The sequence below is a fragment of the Panulirus ornatus genome, chromosome 18 (assembly GCF_036320965.1).
Source record: "Panulirus ornatus isolate Po-2019 chromosome 18, ASM3632096v1, whole genome shotgun sequence".
Taxonomy (NCBI): domain Eukaryota; kingdom Metazoa; phylum Arthropoda; class Malacostraca; order Decapoda; family Palinuridae; genus Panulirus; species Panulirus ornatus.
Genome location: NC_092241.1, coordinates 3,163,093 through 3,183,564, shown reverse-complemented (window position 1 = coordinate 3,183,564; position 20,472 = coordinate 3,163,093). Strand labels below are relative to the sequence as shown.

The following is a 20,472-nucleotide window of genomic DNA, read 5'->3' as shown; positions in this document are numbered from 1 at the left end:
TGGGCATGAGAAGAAAGATCATGAGAGACAAGTGTTTTGGGAGCAGCTGAATGAGTGTATTAGTGGTTTCGATGCACGAGACCGGGTTATAGTGACAGGTGATTTGAATGCAAACATGAGTAATGTGGCAGTTGAGGGAATAATTGGTATATATGGGGTGTTCGGTGTTGTAAATGGAAATGGTGAAGAGCTTGTAGATTTATGTACTGAAAAAATACTGGTGATTGGGAATAACTGGTTTAAAAAGAGAGATATACATAAGCATACGTATGTAAGTAGGAGAGAAGGCCAGAGAGCGCTATTGGAGTACGTATTAATTGATAGGCGCACGAAAGAGAGACTTTTGGATGTAAATGTGCTGAGAGGTGCAACTGGAGGGATGTCTGATCATTATCTTGTGGAGGCGAAGGTGAAGATTTCTAGGGGTTTTCAGAAAAGAAGAGAGAATGTTGGGGTGAAGAGAGTGGTGAGAGTAAGTGAGCTTGGGAAGGAGACTTGTGTGAGGAAGTACCAGGAGACACTGAGTACAGAATGGAAAGAAGTGAAAACAAAGGAGGTAAGGGGAGTGGGGGAGGAATGGGATGTATTTAGGTAAGCAGTGATGGCTTGCGCAAAAGATGCTTGTGGCATGAGAAGCGTGGGAGGTGGGCAGATTAGAAAGGGTAGTGAGTGGTGGGATGAAGAAGTAAGATTATTAGTGAAAGAGAAGAGAGAAGCATTTGGACGATTTTGCTGGGAAATAATGCAAATGAGTGGGAGATGTATAAAAGAAAGAGGCAGGAGGTCAAGAGAAAGGTGCAAGAGGTGAAAAAGAGGGCAAATGAGACTTGGGGTGAGACAGTATCATTAGATTTTAGGGAGAATAAAAAGATGTTTCTGGAAGGAGGTAAATAAAGTGCGTAAGACAAGGGAGCAAATGGGAACTTCAGTGAAGGGCGCTAATGGGGAGGTGATAACAAGTAGTGGTGATGTGAGAAGGAGATGGAGTGAGTATTTTGGAGGTTTGTTGAATGTGTTTGATGATAGAGTGGCAGATATAGGGTGTTTTGGTCGAGGTGGTGTTCAAATTGAGAGGGTTAGGGAAAATGATTTGGTAAACAGAGAAGAGGTAGTAAAAGCTTTGCGGAAGATGAAAGCAGGCAAGGCAGTGGGTTTGGAAGGTATTGCAGTAGAATTTATTAAAAAAGGGGGTGACTGTATTGTTGACTGGTTGGTAAGGTAATTAATGTATGCATGATTCATGGTGATGTGCCTGAGGATTGGCAGAATGCTTGCATAGTGCCATTGTACAAAGGCAAAGGGGACAAAGGTGAGTCCTAAAATTACAGAGGTATAAGTTTGTTGAGTACTCCTCGTAATTTATATGGGAGGGGATTGATTGAGAGGGTGAAGGCTTGTACAGAGCATCAGATTGGGGAAGAGCAGTGTAGTTTCAGAAATGGTAGAGGATGTGTGGATCAGGTGTTTGCTTTGAAGAATGTATGTGAGAAATACTTAGAAAAGCAAATGGATTTGTACGTAGCATTTATGGACCTGGAGAAGGCATATGATAGAGTTCATAGAGATGCTCTATGGAAGGTATTAAGAATATATGTTGTAGGAGGCAGGTTATTAGAAGCAGTGAAAAGTTTTATCGAGGATGTAAGGCATGTGTTCGTGTAGGAAGAGAGGAAAGTGATTTGGTTCTCAGTGAATGTAGGTTTGCGGTGGGGGTGTGTGATGTCTCCATGGTTGTTTAATTTGTTTATGGATGGGGTTGTTAGGGAGGTGAATGCAAGAGTTTTGGAAAGAGGGGCAAGTATGCAGTCTGTTGTGGATGAGAGACCTTGGGAAGTGAGTCAGTTGTTGTTCGCTGAGGATACAGCGCTGGTGGCTGATTCATGTGAGAAACTGCAGAAGCTGATGACTGACTCTGGTAAGGTGTGTGAAAGAAGAAAGTTGAGAGTAAATGTGAATAGAGCAAGGTTATTAGGTGCAATAGGGTTGAGGGTCAAGTCAATTGGGAGGTAAGTCTGAATGAGGAAAAACTGGAGGAAGTGAAGTGCTTTAGATATCTGGGAGTGGATTTGGCAGCGGGTGGAACCATGGAAGCGGAAGTGAATCATAGGGTGGGGGAGGGGGCGAAAATTCTGGGAGCCTTGAAGAATGTGTGGACGTCGAGAACATTATCTCGGAAAGCAAAAATGGGTATGTTTGAAGAAATAGTGGTTCCAACAATGTTGTATGGTTGCGATGCATGGGCTATGGATAGAGTTGTGCGCAGGAAGGTGGATGTGCTGGAAATGAGATGTTTGAGGAGAATATGTGGTGTGAGGTGGTTTGATCAAGTAAGTAATAATAGGGTAAGAGAGATGTGTGGTAATAAAGAGAGTGTGGTTGAGAGAGCAGAAGAAGGTGTTTTGAAATGGTTTGGTCATATAGAGAGAATGAGTGAGGAAAGATTGACCAAGAGGATATATGTGTCAGAGGTGGAGGGAATGAGGAGAAGTGGGAGACCAAATTGTAGGTGGAAAGATGGAGTGAAAAAGATTTTGAGTGATCGGGGCCTGAACATGCAGGAGTCTGAAAGGGGGGCAAGGAATAGAGTGAATTGGATCGATGTGGTATACCAGGGATGACGTGCTGTCAGTGGATTGAATCAGGGCATGTGAAGCGTCTGGGGTAAACCATGGAAAGTTGTGTGGCGCCTGGATGTGGAAAGGGAGCTGTGGTTTCGGGCATTATTGCATGACAGCTAGAGAATGAGTGTGAACGAATGGGGCCTTTGTTGTCTTTTCCTAGTGCTACCTCGCACACATGAGGGGGGAGGGGGATGGTATTCCATGTGTGGCGAGGTGGCGATGGGAATGAATAAAGGCAGACAGTGTAAATTGTGTGCATGGGCATATATGTATGTGTCTGTGTGTGTATATATATGTGTACATTGAGATGCATAGGTAGGTATATTTTGCGTGTGTGGATGTGTATGTATATACATGTGTATGGGGGTGGGTTGGGCCATTTCTTTCATCTGTTTCCTTGCGCTACCTCGCAAACGCCGGAGACAGCGACGTATATATACAACTATATATATATATATGGGAGGGTATTATATGGGAGGGTATTGATTGAGAGGGTGAAGGCATGTACAGAGCATCATATTGGGGAAGAGCATTGTGGTTTCAGAAGTGGTAGAGGATGTGTGGATCAGGTCTTTGCTTTGAAGAATGTATGTGAGAAATACTTAGAAAAGCAAATGGATTTGTATGTAGCATTTATGGATCTGGAGAAGGCATATGATAGAGTTGATAGAGATGCTCTGTGGAAGGTACTAAGAATATATGGTGTGGGAGGCAAGTTGTTAGAAGCAGTGAAAAGTTTTTATCGAGGATGTAAGTCATGTGTACGTGTAGGAAGAGAGGAAAGTGATTGGTTCTCAGTGAATGTAGGTTTGCGGCAGGGGTGTGTGATGTCTCCATGGTTGTTTAATTTGTTTATGGATGGGGTTGTTAGGGAGGTGAATGCAAGAGTTTTGGAAAGAGGGGCAAGTATGAAGTCTGTTGGGGATGAGAGAGCTTGGGAAGTGAGTCCGTTGTTGTTCGCTGATGATACAGCGCTGGTGGCTGATTCATGTGAGAAACTGCAGAAGCTGGTGACTGAGTTTGGTCAAGTGTGTGAAGGAAGAAAGTTAAGAGTAAATGTGAATAAGAGCAAGGTAATAATATTAGGTACAGTAGGGTTGAGGGTCAAGTCAATTGGGAGGTAAGTTTGAATGGAGAAAAACTGGAGGAAGTAAAGTGTTTTAGATATCTGGGAGTGGATCTGGCAGTGGATGGAACCATGGAAGCGGAAGTGAATCATATGGTGGGGCATGGGCGAAAATCCTGTGAGCCTTGAAGAATGTTTGGAAGTCGAGAACATTATCTCGGAAAGCACAAATGGGTATGTTTGAAGGAATAGTGGTTCCAACAATGTTGTATGGTTGCGAGGCATGGGCTATGGATAGAGTTGTGCGCAGGAGGGTGGATATGCTGGAAATGAGATGTTTGAGGACAGTATGTGGTGTGAGGTGGTTTGATCGAGTAAGTAATGTAAGGGTAAGAGAGATGTGTGGAAATAAAAAGAGCGTGGTTGAGAGAGCAGAAGGGGTGTTTTGAAATGGTTTGGTCACATGGAGAGAATGAGTGAGGAAAGATTGACCAAGAGGATATATGTGTTGGCAGGTGGAGGGAACGAGGAGAAGTGGGAGACCAAATTGAAGGTGGAAAGATGGAGTGAAAAAGATTTTGAGTGATCAGGGCCTGAACATGCAGGAGGGTGAAAGGAGGGCAAGGAATAGAGTGAATTGGATCGATGTGGTATACCAGCGTTGACGTGCTGTCAATGGATTGAATCGGGGCACGTGAAGCATCTGGGGTAAACCATGGAAAGTTGTGTGGGGCCTGGATGTGGAAAGGGAGCTGTGGTTTCGAGCATTATTGCATGACAGCTAGAGACTGAGTGTGAACGAATGGGGCCTTTGTTGTCTTTTCCTAGCGCTACCTCGCACACATGAGGGGGTAGGGGGATGTTATTCCATGTGTGGCGAGGTGGCGATGGGAATGAATAAAGGCAGACAGTGTGAATTTTGTGCATGTGTATATATGTATGTGTCTGTGTGTGTATATATGTGTACATTGAGATGTATGGGTATGTTTATTTGTGTGTGTGGACGTGTATGTATATACATGTGTATGGGGGTGGGTTGTGCCATTTCTTTTGTCTGTTTCCTTGCACTAACTCGCAAACGCGGGAGACAGACGCTTCACATGCCCTGGTTCAATCCATTGACAGCACATCGACCCCAGTATACCACTCTCTTCCTTGCACGCCTTTCACCCTCCTGCATGTTCAGGCCCCAATCACTCAAAATCTTTTCCACTCTATCTTTCCACCTCCAGTTTGGTCTCCTACTTCTCCTCATTCCCTCCACTTCTGACACATATATCCTCTTTGTCAATCTTTCCTCACTCATTCTCTCCATATGACCAAACCATTTCAAAACACTCTCCTCTGCTATCTCAACCACACTCTTTTTATTACCAAACATCTCTGTTACTCTATTATTACTTAATCAAACCACCTCACACCACATATTGTCCTCAAACATCTCATTTCCAACACATCCACCCTCCGGTGCACAACTCTATCCATAGCCCACAGATGTGTGGAAGTAAAAAGAGTGTGGTTGAGAGAGCGGAGGAGGGTGTTTTGAAGTGGTTTGGTCACATGGAGAGAATGAGTGGGGAAAGATTGACCAAGAGGATATATGTGTCAGAGGTGGAGGGAACGAGGAGGAGTGGGAGACCAAATTGGAGGTGGAAAGATGGAGTGAAAAAGATTTTGAGTGATCGGGGCCTGAACATGCAGGAGGGTGAAAGGCGTGCAAGGAATAGAGTGAATTGGAACGATGTGGTATACCGGGGTCGACGTGCTGTCAATGGATTTAACCAGGGCATGTGAAGCGTAAGGGGAGGGGTAAACCATGCAAAGTGTGTGGGGCCTGGATGTGGAAAGGGAGCTGTGGTTTCGGTGCATTATTACATGACAGCTAGAGACTGAGTGTGAACGAATGGGGCCTTTGGTGTTTTTCCTAGCGCTACCTCGCACACATGAGGGGGGAGGGGGTTGTTGTTCCATGTGTGGCGAGGTGGCGATGGGAACAAATAAAGGCAGACAGTATGAATTATGTACATGTGTATATATGTATATATCTGTGTGTGTATATATATGTGTACATCGAGATGTATAGGTATGTATATTGTGTGTGTGTGGACATGTATGCATATACATGTGTATGTGGGCGGGTTGGGCCATTCTTTCGTTTGTTTCCTTGCGCTACCTCGCTAACGCGGGAGACAGCGATAAAGCAAAATAATATATAAATAAATAAATGAAGAATGTGTGGAAGTCGAGAACATTATCTCGGAAAGCAAAAATGGGTATGTTTGAAGGAATAGTGGTTCCAACAATGTTGTATGGTTGCGAGGCGTGGGCTATGGATAGAGTTGTGCGCAGGAGGATGGATGTGCTGGAAATGAGATGTTTGAGGACAATGTGTGGTGTGAGGTGGTTTGATCGAGTGAGTAACGTAAGGGTAAGAGAGATGTGTGGAAATAAAAAGAGCGTGGTTGAGAGAGCAGAAGAGGGTGTTTTGAAGTGGTTTGGGCACATGGAGAGAATGAGTGAGGAAAGATTGACCAAGAGGATATATGTGTCGGAGGTGGAGGGAACGAGGAGAAGAGGGAGACCAAATTGGAGGTGGAAAGATGGAGTGAAAAAGATTTTGTGTGATCGGGGCCTGAACATGCAGGAGGGTGAAAGGAGGGCAAGGAATAGAGTGAATTGGAGCGATGTGGTATACAGGGGTTGACGTGCTGTCAGTGGACTGAATCAAGGCATGTGAAGCGTCTGGGGTAAACCATGGAAAGCTGTGTAGGTATGTATATTTGCGTGTGTGGACGTGTGTATGTACATGTGTATGGGGGGGGGTTGGGCCATTTCTTTCGTCTGTTTCCTTGCGCTACCTCGCAAACGCGGGAGACAGCGACAAAGTATAAAAAAAAAAAAAAAAAATATATATATATATATATATATATATATATATATATATATATATATATATATATATATATATATATATATAAGAGCAAGGTTATTAGGTACAGTAGGGTTGAGGGTCAATTCAATTAGGAGGTGAGTTTGAATGGAGAAAAACTGGAGGAAGTGAAGTGTTTTAGATATCTGGGAGTGGATCTGGCAGCGGATGGAACCATGGAAGCGGAAGTGGATCATAGGGTGGGGGAGGGGGCGAAAATTCTGGGAGCCTTGAAGAATGTGTGGAAGTCGAGAACATTATCTCGGAAAGCAAAAATGGGTATGTTTGAAGGGAATAGTGGTTCCAACAATGTTGTATGGTTGCGAGGCGTGGACTATGGATAGAGTTGTGCGCAGGAGGATGGATGTGCTGGAAATGAGATGTTTGAGGACAATGTGTGGTGTGAGGTGGTTTGATTGAGTAAGTAACGTAAGGGTAAGAGAGATGTGTGGAAATAAAAAGAGCGTGGTTGAGAGAGCAGAAGAGGGTGTTTTGAAATGGTTTGGTCACATGGAGAGAATGAGTGAGGAAAGATTGACCAAGAGGATATATGTGTCGGAGGTGGAGGGAACGAGGAGAAGAGGGAGACCAAATTGGAGGTGGAAAGATGGAGTGAAAAAGATTTTGTGTGATCGGGGCCTGAACATGCAGGAGGGTGAAAGGAGGGCAAAGAATAGAGTAAATTGGAGCGATGTGGTATACCAGGGTTGACGTGCTGTCAGTGGATTGAATCAAGGCATGTGTATGGGGGTGGGTTGGGCCATTTCTTTCGTCTGTTTCCTTGCGCTACCTCGCAAACGCGGGAGACAGCGGCAAAAAAAAAAAAAAAAAAAAAAAAAATATATATATATATATATATATATATATATATATATATAGATGGAGTGATAAGAGAGGTGCAAACAAAACTTGGGAAATGGGGTGCAGAGATGGAATGTCATGGCGACGTATGGTGACTAGTTACAAGCCTGTTTGTAGATGTTACTGTGTTGTTTGCTGAAAGTGAAGAGGAGGTGCAGAAGGCTGTATGTGTGTTGTATTATGTGTGTAAATCTAGGCAACTGAAGTTAAGTGTGTGTAAAAGTAAAATAATGGTGTTTGATAGTATAATTTTGTAAAAACCATATAATGAAAGAACAAAAAGTTCTAAACTGTGTTATACATTTAAAGGGAGAAAGATTGGAAGAGGTGAGAGAATTTCAGTATTTAGGAGCTATCTTGGATAAGTATGGTGATATGGGAGGATATAAGGCATATAAGGCAGTACAGGGTGAAAGAGTCATTGGGTCCTTTAATAGAATAATGAAGAGTAGAGGTGTAAGTATGGAAAAGAAGAAAGTAGCAAGGGTTAGCATAGTAATCCCAACCCCAACCAATGCAGCTAAAGAATGGACATGGAATGAGCCACAGAGGTCAAGAATCCAGACTGTGGTAGTGAGCTATTTGCAAGGAGCATGTAGTGTGACAAGATGAAATAATAAGAGAAATGATGGGGTGTATGAGAGATGTGATATTGCAGGGAATGCAAAGGGAATGAATTGTGAAGTGGTAGAGTGGGTGAAAATAGTGCTCTGAGGTGGTTTGGGCATGTGGAAAGAATGCAAGATGGGGAGTTTACAAGGAAAGTATATGATACTATGATTATATGGGTTGGTGTAAGAGGATGACCATCTGTGACAAGGGGAAATAAAGTGGAAGAGTACTGGAGGGAGAAAAATGGTGGAAGAATGCATGGAACGGTGTATGCATGAGAGGCATTTAATGGGTAAGTGGAGACTTTCTCTGTGGTCAACCCCTTGATGGGGATTCCTGGAGGGAACTGGCATCTGAGATATTGATAGACTGATAGACAGATGGTAGTGCGAAAATGACTTACTATCCCCCATGTTATTCTGATAGTTACTGACCAGGTGAAGTGAAAAAAAATATGGGCAAAGAATGAGGAAACACTGTCTTAAGTTGTAAGAAGTTGATTCCTGCATTGCTACTCTACTGTTTACCAAGCTCAGGATTTTCAAATGCCCCAGGCCATATAAGGTACACTGACAGTGCTAAATAAAGTACATCAGTGGTCAGTGGCTTACTGTAAAACAAACCCACTTTCTGGACAGAAGGACACCATAGATATACAACTCTGCAGTGGAAAGGCAAATTAGCTAAGCTAGGCTATATTTTCATAACAGGATAAAATAAATTACTAATGCTATAGAACTGTATTACACTAGTTACTACAGACTTAATGACAATCTGAAGGTGAAAGGAAGTTTAGTGTAACTATCTATCTTTCTATATCTCTGATGCCCATTCTCTTTGGGAATTCCCAAAAAAGGGGTGGCTAAGGAAAAAGAGTCTCCACTCATCACTCTCCTTGCATGCCTCCTCACATACACAACATTCCATGCATTCTTCCCCAGTTCTATCCTTCCAGTACTCTCCCACTCTATTTGCCTGTGTCACATGTGCTCTTCCTCTCACATCAAACCCTTCAATCGTACTGTCATAAACTATCTTTGTACGCTCCCTGTTTTGCATTCTTTCCACAGGCTCAAAATATCATGTTTCATTCTACCATTCCACAATTCATTCCCTTTGCATTCCCTGCCATATCAAATCTCTCATACACACCCTCATTGCTTTCTTTAATCCATTTTGTCATACCAAATGCTCCTTTCAAATAACCAAATTCCACAGCATAGATTATTAACCTCTGTGAATCATCCCATGCCCATGTTTTGGTTGCATAGGTCAAAGATGTTAGGACTATGCTGTCCCTTAATCCTTTCTTCACATCACTTACACCTCTACCCTTCATCATTCTACAAAGGGACCCAATAATTCCTCTGCCCTGTACCTCCCTCACCACCATCAATAAACAAATTAAACAGCCCTGCTGCACATCAACCTTTACTTGGAACCACTCACTCTCTCCTCTTCCTCTTCATATGCATGCCTTATACCCTTGATAACTTCTTACTGCTTTCAGCACCTTTCCTCCCACACCATACATTCTTAGAACCTTCTACAAGGTGTCCCTATCAACCTAATCATGTGCTTTCTCCAGATACATAAATGCCACATACAAATCCATCTCTTTCTCTAAGTATTTCTCATACACATTCATTAAAGCAAACACCTAATCCACACATCCTATACTACTTCTGCAACTAAACTGTACCTCCTCACTTTAATGCTCTGTATGTCTTCACTCTCAATTACTACTCTCGCATACAACTTTTCAAGTACACTGAACAAATTAATATCACCATAGTTTGAACACTCACTTTTGTACCCCGGGGTATTGCCTTTATACAATAGCATTATACAAGCATTCTGTCAATCTTGACACACCTCACCAAGATCCATACGTACCATGAAAATCCTAACTAAGCAATCAACAATAAAGTCACCCCCTTTTTCAGATACTCAACTGCAATACCATCCACTCCAGTCACTTTGCCATATTCTAACCTATGCAAGGCCTTTGCCAAACCACTCCGTCATTCTCACACTTCTCATCCTGACCCAAACACCCTACTTCTGCCACCCTATCATCATACACACTCAACACAATCCTTCAAAATACTCACTCTATTTCATCCACACTTCATCACTGCTTGTTACCACTTCCCCATTTGCCCCCTTCACTAATCTTCCTATTTGTTTTCTTGTTTTTCTGCACATTATCAGATTCCTTCTAAACATCGTATTCTCTCTGAAGTTTACTGATACATGCTCCCCTTGACTCTCATTTGCCCTGCACCTTTCTCTTGCCCTCCTGCCACCTTCTCTTATACATCTCCCAATAATTTTTCATCCTATATCTAAATGTCTTTTTACAACCTCAAAATAAACATGGTCCCCCACGCATCAGCAAACAAATACATCTGATATGCTGAGAGTGAGTGGATTAAGTCTATCATGTGAATACCTATGCAATAATCACCCTTCACTCCTTCATACAATTTTACTGAAAAAGAAGAAAGGTACACTATGTACAAAGAGGAAAAATTATTGAATACACAAATCTTAATGACTTCTTTTGTCCTGACATATCATTTGAAATAATGGGGAAAATACTCACCAGGGAAGACAAAAATGAAGATTGCTGCAAGACTCCCAAGAAGTTTCACAACAATATTTATATTAGGAGTAAAAACAGCCATCAGTATTGATGTTCCCCACAGCAGTAATGCAATCAACTGAAAACATATCAAATATATAGACATTCTGATAGGGTTTGTAAAAGAAAAAAATAAGGCAGTCTGAAAAATGAAATAAAAGCAGACCTGAAAAGGCTTTTCAAAAGTAATCAAACTAAATTTCTAAAAGATTCATGTTCAGGAAGTTTGGCAAAGTTCTATATCCTAAATAGTGAAGCCACTGCCACTACACAATTGTTTCGTGAATGCCCTTTAGCAAAACTTGAAATATATGTAAATTAATCATATTTCAAATCTCGTAAATGGGCATTCAGAAAGAGAAAAAAAAAAGGGAATTATTGCATAGTTATTCACATGAAAGATTGATCAGTCCACACACACAATGTACCAGATGAAACTGTTTACCGCTACCTGGAGGACCATGTTTAAGTTGAGGTTCCTAAAAGACATGTAGATAGATAGAGAGATAGATAGATAGACAGATAGATAAATTATGTTCAATATACAAAACCATTAATAATCTATAATGTATTTTCACATGTGATGACTAGAAGTTATCTGTTTGGTTCGTAGGCCAGAGCATACAATTCAAAATACACAACCCACTACTCCAAATATGCAAGGTAATTACAGAATGCATATTATATATATATATATATATTTTATTTCATTTATTTTGCGTTAGCAAGGTATTGCAAGTAAACAGACGAAAGAATGGCCCAACCCACCCATATACACATGTATATACACACACGTCCACACACGCAAATATACATACCTATACCTCTCAACGTATACATATATATACACACACAGACATATACATATATACACATGTACACAATTCATACTGTCTGCCTTCATTCATTCCCATTGCCACCTCGCCACACATGAAATAACAACCCCCTCCCCCCTCATGTGTGCGGGGTAGCGCTAGGAAGACAACAAAGGCCCCATTCGTTCACACTCAGTCTCTAGCGGTCATGTAATAATGCACTGAAACCACAGTTCCCTTTCCACATCCAGGCCCCACAAAAATTTCCATGGTTTAACCCAGACGCTTCACATGCCCTGGTTCAATCCATTGACAGCACGTCTACCCCGGTATACCACATCGTTCCAATTCACTCTATTCCTTCCACGCCTTTCACCCTCCTGCATGTTCAGGCCCCGATCACTCAAATTCTTTTTCACTCAATCTTTCCACCTCCAATTTGGTCTCCCACTTCTCCTCGTTCCCTCCACCTCTGACACATATATCCTCTTGGTCAATCATTCCTCACTCTTTCTCTCCACGTAACCAAACCATTTCAAAACACCTTCTTCTGCTCTCTCAACCACACTCTTTTTATTACCACACATCTCTCTTACCCTTACACTACTTACTCGATCAAACCACCTCACACCACTTATTGTCCTCAAACATCTCATTTCCAGCAAATCCACCCTCCTGCGCACAACTCTATCCATAGCCCACGCCTTACAACCATACAACATTGCTGGAACCACTGTTCCTTCAAACATACCCATTTTTGCTTTCCGAGATAATGTTCTCGATTTCAACACATTCTTCAACGCTCCCAAAATTTTCGCCCCCTTCCCCATCCTATGATTCACTTCCGCTTCCATGGTTCCATCCGCTACCAAATCCACTCCCTGATATCTAAAACACTTCACTTCCTCCAGTTTTTCTCCATTCAAACTTACCTCCCAATTGACTTGTCCCTCAACCCTACTGTACCTAATAACCTTGCTCTTATTCACATTTACTCTCAACTTTCTTCTGTCACACACTTTACCAAACTCAGTCACCAGCTTCTGCAGTTTCTCACATGAATCAGCCACCAGCGCTGTATCATCAGCAAACAACAACTGACTTACTTCCCAAGCTCTCTCATCCAGAACAGACTGCATACTTGCCCCTCTTTCCAAAACCCTTGCATTCACCTCCCTAACAACCCCATCCATAATCAAATTAAACAAACATGGAGACATCACACACCCCTGCTGCAAACCCACATTCACTGAGAACCAATCACTTTCTTCTCTTCCTACACGTACACATGCCTTACATCCTCGATAAAAACTTTTCACTGCTTCTAACAACTTGCCTCCCACACCATATATTCTTAATACCTTCCACAGAGCATCTCTATGAACTCTGTCGTATGCCTTCTCCAGATCCATAAATTCTACATACAAATCCATTTGCTTTTCTAAGTATTTCTCACATACATTCTTCAAAGCAAACACCTGATCCACACATCCTCTACCACTCCTGAAACCACACTGCTCTTCCCCAATCATGATGCTCTGTACATGCCTTCACCCTCTCAATCAATACCCTCCCATATAATTTACCAGGAATACTCAACAAACTTTTTTTTTTTTTTTTTTCTTTTTTTTGCCGCTGTCTCCCGCGTTTGCGAGGTAGCGCAAGGAAACAGACGAAAGAAATGGCCCAACCCACCCCCATACACATGTATATACATACGTCCACACACGCAAATATACATACCTACACAGCTTTCCATGGTTTACCCCAGTCGCTTCACATGCCTTGATTCACTCCACTGACAGCACGTCAACCCCGGTATACCACATCGCTCCAATTCACTCTATTCCTTGCCCTCCTTTCACCCTCCTGCATGTTCAGGCCCCGATCACACAAAATCTTTTTCACTCCATCTTTCCACCTCCAATTTGGTCTCCCTCTTCTCCTCGTTCCCTCCACCTCCGACACATATATTCTCTTGGTCAATCTTTCCTCACTCATTCTCTCCATGTGCCCAAACCATTTCAAAACACCCTCTTCTGCTCTCTCAACCACGCTCTTTTTATTTCCACACATCTCTCTTACCCTTACGTTACTTACTCGATCAAACCACCTCACACCACACATTGTCCTCAAACATCTCATTTCCAGCACATCCATCCTCCTGCGCACAACTCTATCCATAGCCCACGCCTAGCAACCATACAACATTGTTGGAACCACTATTCCTTCAAACATACCCATTTTTGCTTTCCGAGATAATGTTCTCGACTTCCACACATTCTTCAAGGCTCCCAGAATTTTCGACCCCTCCCCCACCCTATGATCCACTTCCGCTTCCATGGTTCCATCCGCTGCCAGATCCACTCCCGGATATCTAAAACACTTCACTTCCTCCAGTTTTTCTCCATTCAAACTCACCTCCCAATTGACTTGACCCTCAACCCTACTGTACCTAATAACCTTGCTCTTATTCACATTTACTCTTAACTTTCTTCTTTCACACACTTTACCAAACTCAGTCACCAGCTTCTGCAGTTTCTCACATGAATCAGCCACCAGCGCTGTATCATCAGCGAACAACAACTGACTCACTTCACAAGCTCTCTCATCCCCAACAGACTTCATACTTGCCCCTCTTTCCAAAACTCTTGCATTCACCTCCCTAACAACCCCATCCATAAACAAATTAAACAACCATGGAGACACCACACACCCCTGCCTCAAACCTACATTCACTGAGAACCAATCACTTTCTTCTCTTCCTACACGTACACATGCCTTACATCCTCGATAAAAACTTTTCACTGCTTCTAACAACTTGCCTCCCACACCATATATTCTTAATACCTTCCACAGAGCATCTCTATCAACTCTATCATATGCCTTCTCCAGATCCATAAATGCTACATACAAATCCATTTGCTTTTCTAAGTATTTCTCACATACATTCTTCAAAGCAAACACCTGATCCACACATCCTCTACCACTTCTAAAACCACACTGCTCTTCCCCAATCTGATGCTCTGTACATGCCTTCACCCTCTCAATCAATATCCTCCCATATAATTTACCAGGAATACTCAACAAACTTATACCTCTGTAATTTGAGCACTCACTCTTATCCCCTTTGCCTTTGTACAATGGCACTATGCACGCATTCCGCCAATCCTCAGGCACCTCACTATGAGTCATACATACATTAAATAACCTTACCAACCAGTCAACAATACAGTCACCCCCTTTTTTAATAAATTCCACTGCAATACCATCCAAACCTGCTGCCTTGCTGGCTTTCATCTTCCGCAAAGCTTTTACTTCCTCTTTTCTATTTACCAAATCATTTTCCCCAACCCTCTCACTTTGTACACCACCTCGACCAAAACACTCTATATCTGCCACTCTATCATCAAACACATTCAACAAACCTTCAAAATACTCACTCCATCTCCTTCTCACATCACCACTACTTGTTATCACCTCCCCATTTGCGCCCTTCACTGAAGTTCCCATTTGCTCCCTTGTCTTACACACTTTATTTACCTCCTTCCAGAACATCTTTTTATTCTCCCTAAAATTTAATGATACTCTCTCACCCCAACTCTCATTTGCCCTTTTTTTCACCTCTTGCACCTTTCTCTTGACCTCTGTAATTTGAGCACTCACCTTTGTCCCCTTTGCCTTTGTACAATGGCACTATGGAAGCATTCAGCCAATCCTCAGGCACCTCACCATGAATCATATATTTTATCTATTTTGCCTTGCCGCTGTCTCCCGCGTTAGCGAGGTAGCGCAAGGAAACAGACAAAAGAATGGCCCAACTCACCCACATACACATGTATATGCATACACGTCCACACACGCAAATATACATACCTATACATCTCAATGTACACATATATATACACACACAGAAATATACATATACACATGTACATAATTCATACTGTCTGCCTTTATTTATTCCCATCGCCACCTTGCCATACATGGAATAACAGCCCCCTCCCCCCTCATGTGTGTGGGGTAGCGCTAGGAAAAGACAACAAAGGCCTCATTCGTTCACACTCAGTCTCTAGCTGTCATGTAATAATGCACTGAAACCACAGCTCCCTTTCCACATCCAGGCCCCACAAAAATTTCCATGGTTTACCCCAGACGCTTCACATGCCCTGGTTCAATCCATTGACAGCATGTCGACCCCGGTATACCACATCGTTCCAATTCACTCTATTCCTTCCAAGCCTTTCACCCTCCTGCATGTTTAGGCCCCGATCACTCAAAATCTTTTTCACTCCATCTTTCCACCTCCAATTTGGTCTCCCACTTCTCCTCGTTCCCCCCACCTCTAGACACATATCCTCTTGGTCAATCTTTCCTCACTCATTCTCTCCATGTGACCAAACCATTTCAAAACACCCTCTTCTGCTCTCTCAACCACACTTTTTATTTCCACACATCTCTCTTACCCTTACACTACTTACTCGATCAAACCACCTCACACCACATATTATCCTCAAACATCTCATTTCCAGCACATCCATCCTCCTGCGCACAACCCTATCCATAGCCCACGCCTCGCAACCATACAACATTGTTGGAACCACTATTCCTTCAAACATACCCATTTTTGCTTTCCGAGATAATGTTCTCGACTTCCACACATTATTCAAGGCTCCCAGAATTTTTGCCCCCTTCCCCACCCTATGATTCACTTCTGTTTCCTTGGTTCCATCCGCTGGCAGATCCACTCCCAGATATCTAAAACACTTCACTTCCTCCAGTTTTTCTCCATTCAAACTTACCTCCCAATTGACTTGACCCTCAACCCTGCTGTACCTAATAACCTTGCTTTTATTCACATTTACTCTCAACTTTCTTCTTTCACACACTTTACCAAACTCAGTCACCAACTTCTGCAGTTTCTCACATGAATCACCCACCAGCACTGTATCATCAGCGAACAACTACTGACTCACTTACCAAGCTCTCTCATCCACAACAGACTGCATACTTGCCCCTCTTTCCAAAACTCTTGTATTCACCTCCCTAACAACCCCATCCATAAACAAATTAAACAACCATGAAGACGTCACACACCCCTGCCGCAAACCTACATTCACTGAGAACCAATCACTTTCCTCTCTTCCTACACGTACACATGCCTTACATCCTAAATAAAAACTTTTCACTGCTTCTAACAACTTGCCTCCCACACCATATATTCTTAATACCTTCCACAGAGCATCTCTATCAACTCTATCATATGTCTTCTCCAGATCCACAAATGCTACATACAAATCCATTTGCTTTTTATAAGTATTTCTCACATACATTCTTCAAAGCAAACACCTGATCCACACATCCTCTACCACTTCTTAAACCACACTGCTCTTCCCCAGTCTGATGCTCTGTACATGCCTTCACCCTCTCAATCAATACCCTCCCATATAATTTACCAGGAATACTCAACAAACTTATACCTCTGTAATTTGAGCACTCACTCTTATCCCCTTTGCCTTTGTACAATGGCACTATGCAAGCATTCCGCCAATCCTTAGGCACCTCACCATGAATCATACAGACATTAAATAACCTTACCAACCAGTCAACAATACAGTCACCCCCTTTTTTAATACATTCCACTACAATATCATCCAAACCTGCTGCCTTGCCGGCTTTCATCTTCCACAAAGCTTTTACTACCTCTTCTCTGTTTACCAAATCATTTTCCCTAACCCTCTCACTTTGCATACCACCTCGACCAAAACACCCTATATCTGCCACTCTATCATCAAACACATTCAACAAACCTTCAAAATATACTACTCACTCCATCTCCTTCTCACATCACCACTACTTGTTTTCACCTCCCCGTTAGCCCCCTGCACTGAAGTTCCCATTTACTCCCTTGTCTTACGCACTTTATATACCTCCTTCCAAAACATCTTTTATTCTCCCTAAAATTTAATGATACTCTCTCACCCCAACTCTCATTTGCCCTCTTTTCACTGCTTCACTGAATCATTCATACATTAAGTAACCTTACTAACCAGTCAACAATACAGTCACCCCCTTTTTTTAATAAATTCCACTGCAATGCCATCCAAACCTGCTGCCTTGCCGATATAGTTGATAGAGATGCTCTGTGGAAGGTATTAAGAATATATGGTGTGGGGGCAAGTTGTTAGCAGCAGTGAGAAGTTTTTATCGAGGATGTAAGGCATGTGTACGTGTAGGAAGAGAGGAAAGTGATTGGTTCTCAGTGAATGTTGGTTTGCAGCAGGGTTGTGTGATGTCTCCATGGTTGTTTAATTTGTTTATGGATGGGGTTGTTAGGGAGGTGAATGCAAGAGTTTCGGAAAAAGGGGCAAGTATGCAGTCTGTTGTGGATGAGAGAGCTTGGGAAATGAGTCAGTTGTTGTTTGCTGATGATACAGCACTGGTAGCTGATTCGTATGAGAAACTGCTGAGGCTGGTGACTGACTTTGGTAAAGTGTGTGAAAGAAGAAAGCTGACAGTAAATGTGAATAAGAGCAAGGTTATTAGGTACAGTAGGGTTGAGGGACAAGTCAATTGGGAGGTAAGTCTGAATGGAGAAAAACTGGAGGAAGTGAAGTGTTTTAGATACCTGAGAGTGGATTTGGCAGTGGATGGAACCATGGAAGTGGAAGTGAATCATAGGGTGGGTGAGGGGGCGAAAGTTCTGGGAGCGTTGAGGAATGTGTGGAAGTCCAGAACATTATCTCGGTAAGCAAAAATGGGTATGTTTGAAGGAATAGTGGTTCCAACAATGTTATATGGTTGCGAGGCGTGGGCTGTAGATAGAGTTGTGCGGAGGAGGGGGGATGTGCTAGAAATGAGATGTTTGAGGACAATATGTGGTGTGAGGTGGTTTGATCGAGTAAGTAATAATAGGGTAAGAGAGATGTGTGGTAATAAAAAGAGTGTGGTTGAGAGAGCAGAAGAGGGTGTTTTGAAATGGTTTGGTCACATCGAGAGAATGAGTGAGGAAAGATTGACATAGAGGTTATATGTGTCAGAGGTAGAGGGAACGAGAAGTGGGAGACCAAATTGGAGGTGGAAAGATGGAGTGAAAAAGATTTTAAGTGATCGCGGCCTGAACATGCAGGAGGGCGAAAGGCGTGCAAGGAATAGAGTGAATTGAAACAATGTGGTATAATGGGGTCGACATGCTGTCATCAGATTGAACCAGGGCATGTGAGGCGTCTGGGGTAAACCATGGAAAGTTCTGTGGGGCCTGGATGTGGAAGGGGAGCTGTGGTTTCAGTACATTATACATGACAGCTAAAGACTGAGTGTGAACAAATGTGGCATTTGTTGTCTTTTCCTAGCACTACCTCGCGCACTGCCAGGGGAGGGGGAGTTATTTCATGTGTGGCAGGGTGGCGATGGGAATGAATAAAGGCAGTCAGAATTATGTACATGTGTACATATGTATATGTCTGTGAGTGTATATATATGTATACGTTGAGAGGTATAGGTATGTATATTTGCGTATGTGGACGTGTATGTATATACATGTGCATGTGGGCGGGTTGGGCCATTCTTTCGTCTGTTTCCTTGCGCTACCTCGCTAACGCAGGAGACAGCGACAAAATATAAATAAATAGAATTAAAAGATGTTTTGGAAGGAGGTAAATAAAGTGCGTAAGATAAGACAACAAATGGGAACTTCAGTGAAGGGGGCTGATGGGGAGGTTATACCAAGTAGAGTGGTGATGTGAGAAGGAGATGGAGTGAGTCTTTTGAAGGTTTGTTGAATGTGTTAGATGACAGAGTGGCAGATATAGGGTGTTTTGGTTGAGGTGGTGTGCAAAGTGAGAATGTCAGGGAGAATGGTTTGGTAAACATAGAAGAGGTAGTGAAAGCTTTGCGGAAGATGAAAGTTGGTAAGGCAGCGGGTTTGGATGGTATTCCAGAGGAATTTACTAAAAGAAAAGGGATAACTGTTGTTGTTGACTGGTTGGTGAGGATATTCAATGTATGTATGGCTCATAGTGAAGTGCCTGAGGATTAGCAGAATGCTTGCATAGTGCCATTGTACAAAGGCAAAGGGGATAAACGTGAGTGTTCAAATTACGGAGGTATAAGTGTGTTGAGTATTCCTTGGAAATTATATGGGAGGGTACTGATTGAGAGGTGAAGGCATGTACAGAGCATCAGATTGGGGAAGAGCAATGTGGTTTCAGAGGTGGTAGAGGATGTGTAGATCAGGTGTTTGCTTTGAAGAATGTATGTGAGAAGTACTTAGAAAAACAAATGGATTTGTATGTAGCATTTATCGATCTGGAGAAGGCATATGATAGAGTTGATAGAGAGGATCTGTGGAGGGTATTGAAAATATATGGTGTGGGAGGCAAGTTGTTAGAAGCAGTGAAAAGTTTTTATTGAGGATGTATGGCATGTGTATGAATAGTAAGAGAGGATAGTGATTGATTCTCAGTGAATGTTGGTTTGCAGCAGAGGTGGATGATGTCTCCATGGTAGTTTAATTTGTTTGTGGATGGGGTTGTTAGGGAGGTGAATGCAAGAGTTTTGGAGAGAGGGGCAAGTATGAAGTCTGTTGTGGATGAGAGAGCTTGGGAAGTGAGTCAGTTATTGTTCGCTGATGATACAGCACTGGTGGCTGATTCAATTGAGAAACTACAGAAGCTGGTGACTGAGTTTGGTAAAATGTGTGAAAGAAGAAAGCTGAGAGTACATGTGAATAAGAGCAAGGTTATTAGGTACAGTAGGGTTGAGGGACAAGTCAATTGGGAGTTAAGTTTGAATGGAGAAAAACTGGAAAAAGTGAAATGTTTTAGATATGAGGGAGTGGATTTGGCAGCGGATGGAACCATGGAAACGGAAGTGAGTCATAGGGTGGGGGAGGGGGTGAAGGTTCTGGGAGTGTTGAGGAA

At 42.6% G+C, this 20,472-nt stretch overlaps 1 protein-coding gene across 1 annotated transcript in view; it reads right to left on the bottom strand.

The window, feature by feature from the left end:
* LOC139754958 (sodium-coupled neutral amino acid transporter 7-like) overlaps window positions 1–20,472 on the bottom strand; it is a 151,746-nt gene that overhangs the window by 6,835 nt on the left and 124,439 nt on the right. The window contains exon 11 of the mRNA XM_071672784.1: window positions 10,698–10,815. Within this exon, the coding sequence (XP_071528885.1) occupies window positions 10,698–10,815 (118 nt within the window). The remainder of the gene's footprint in view (window positions 1–10,697; window positions 10,816–20,472) is intronic.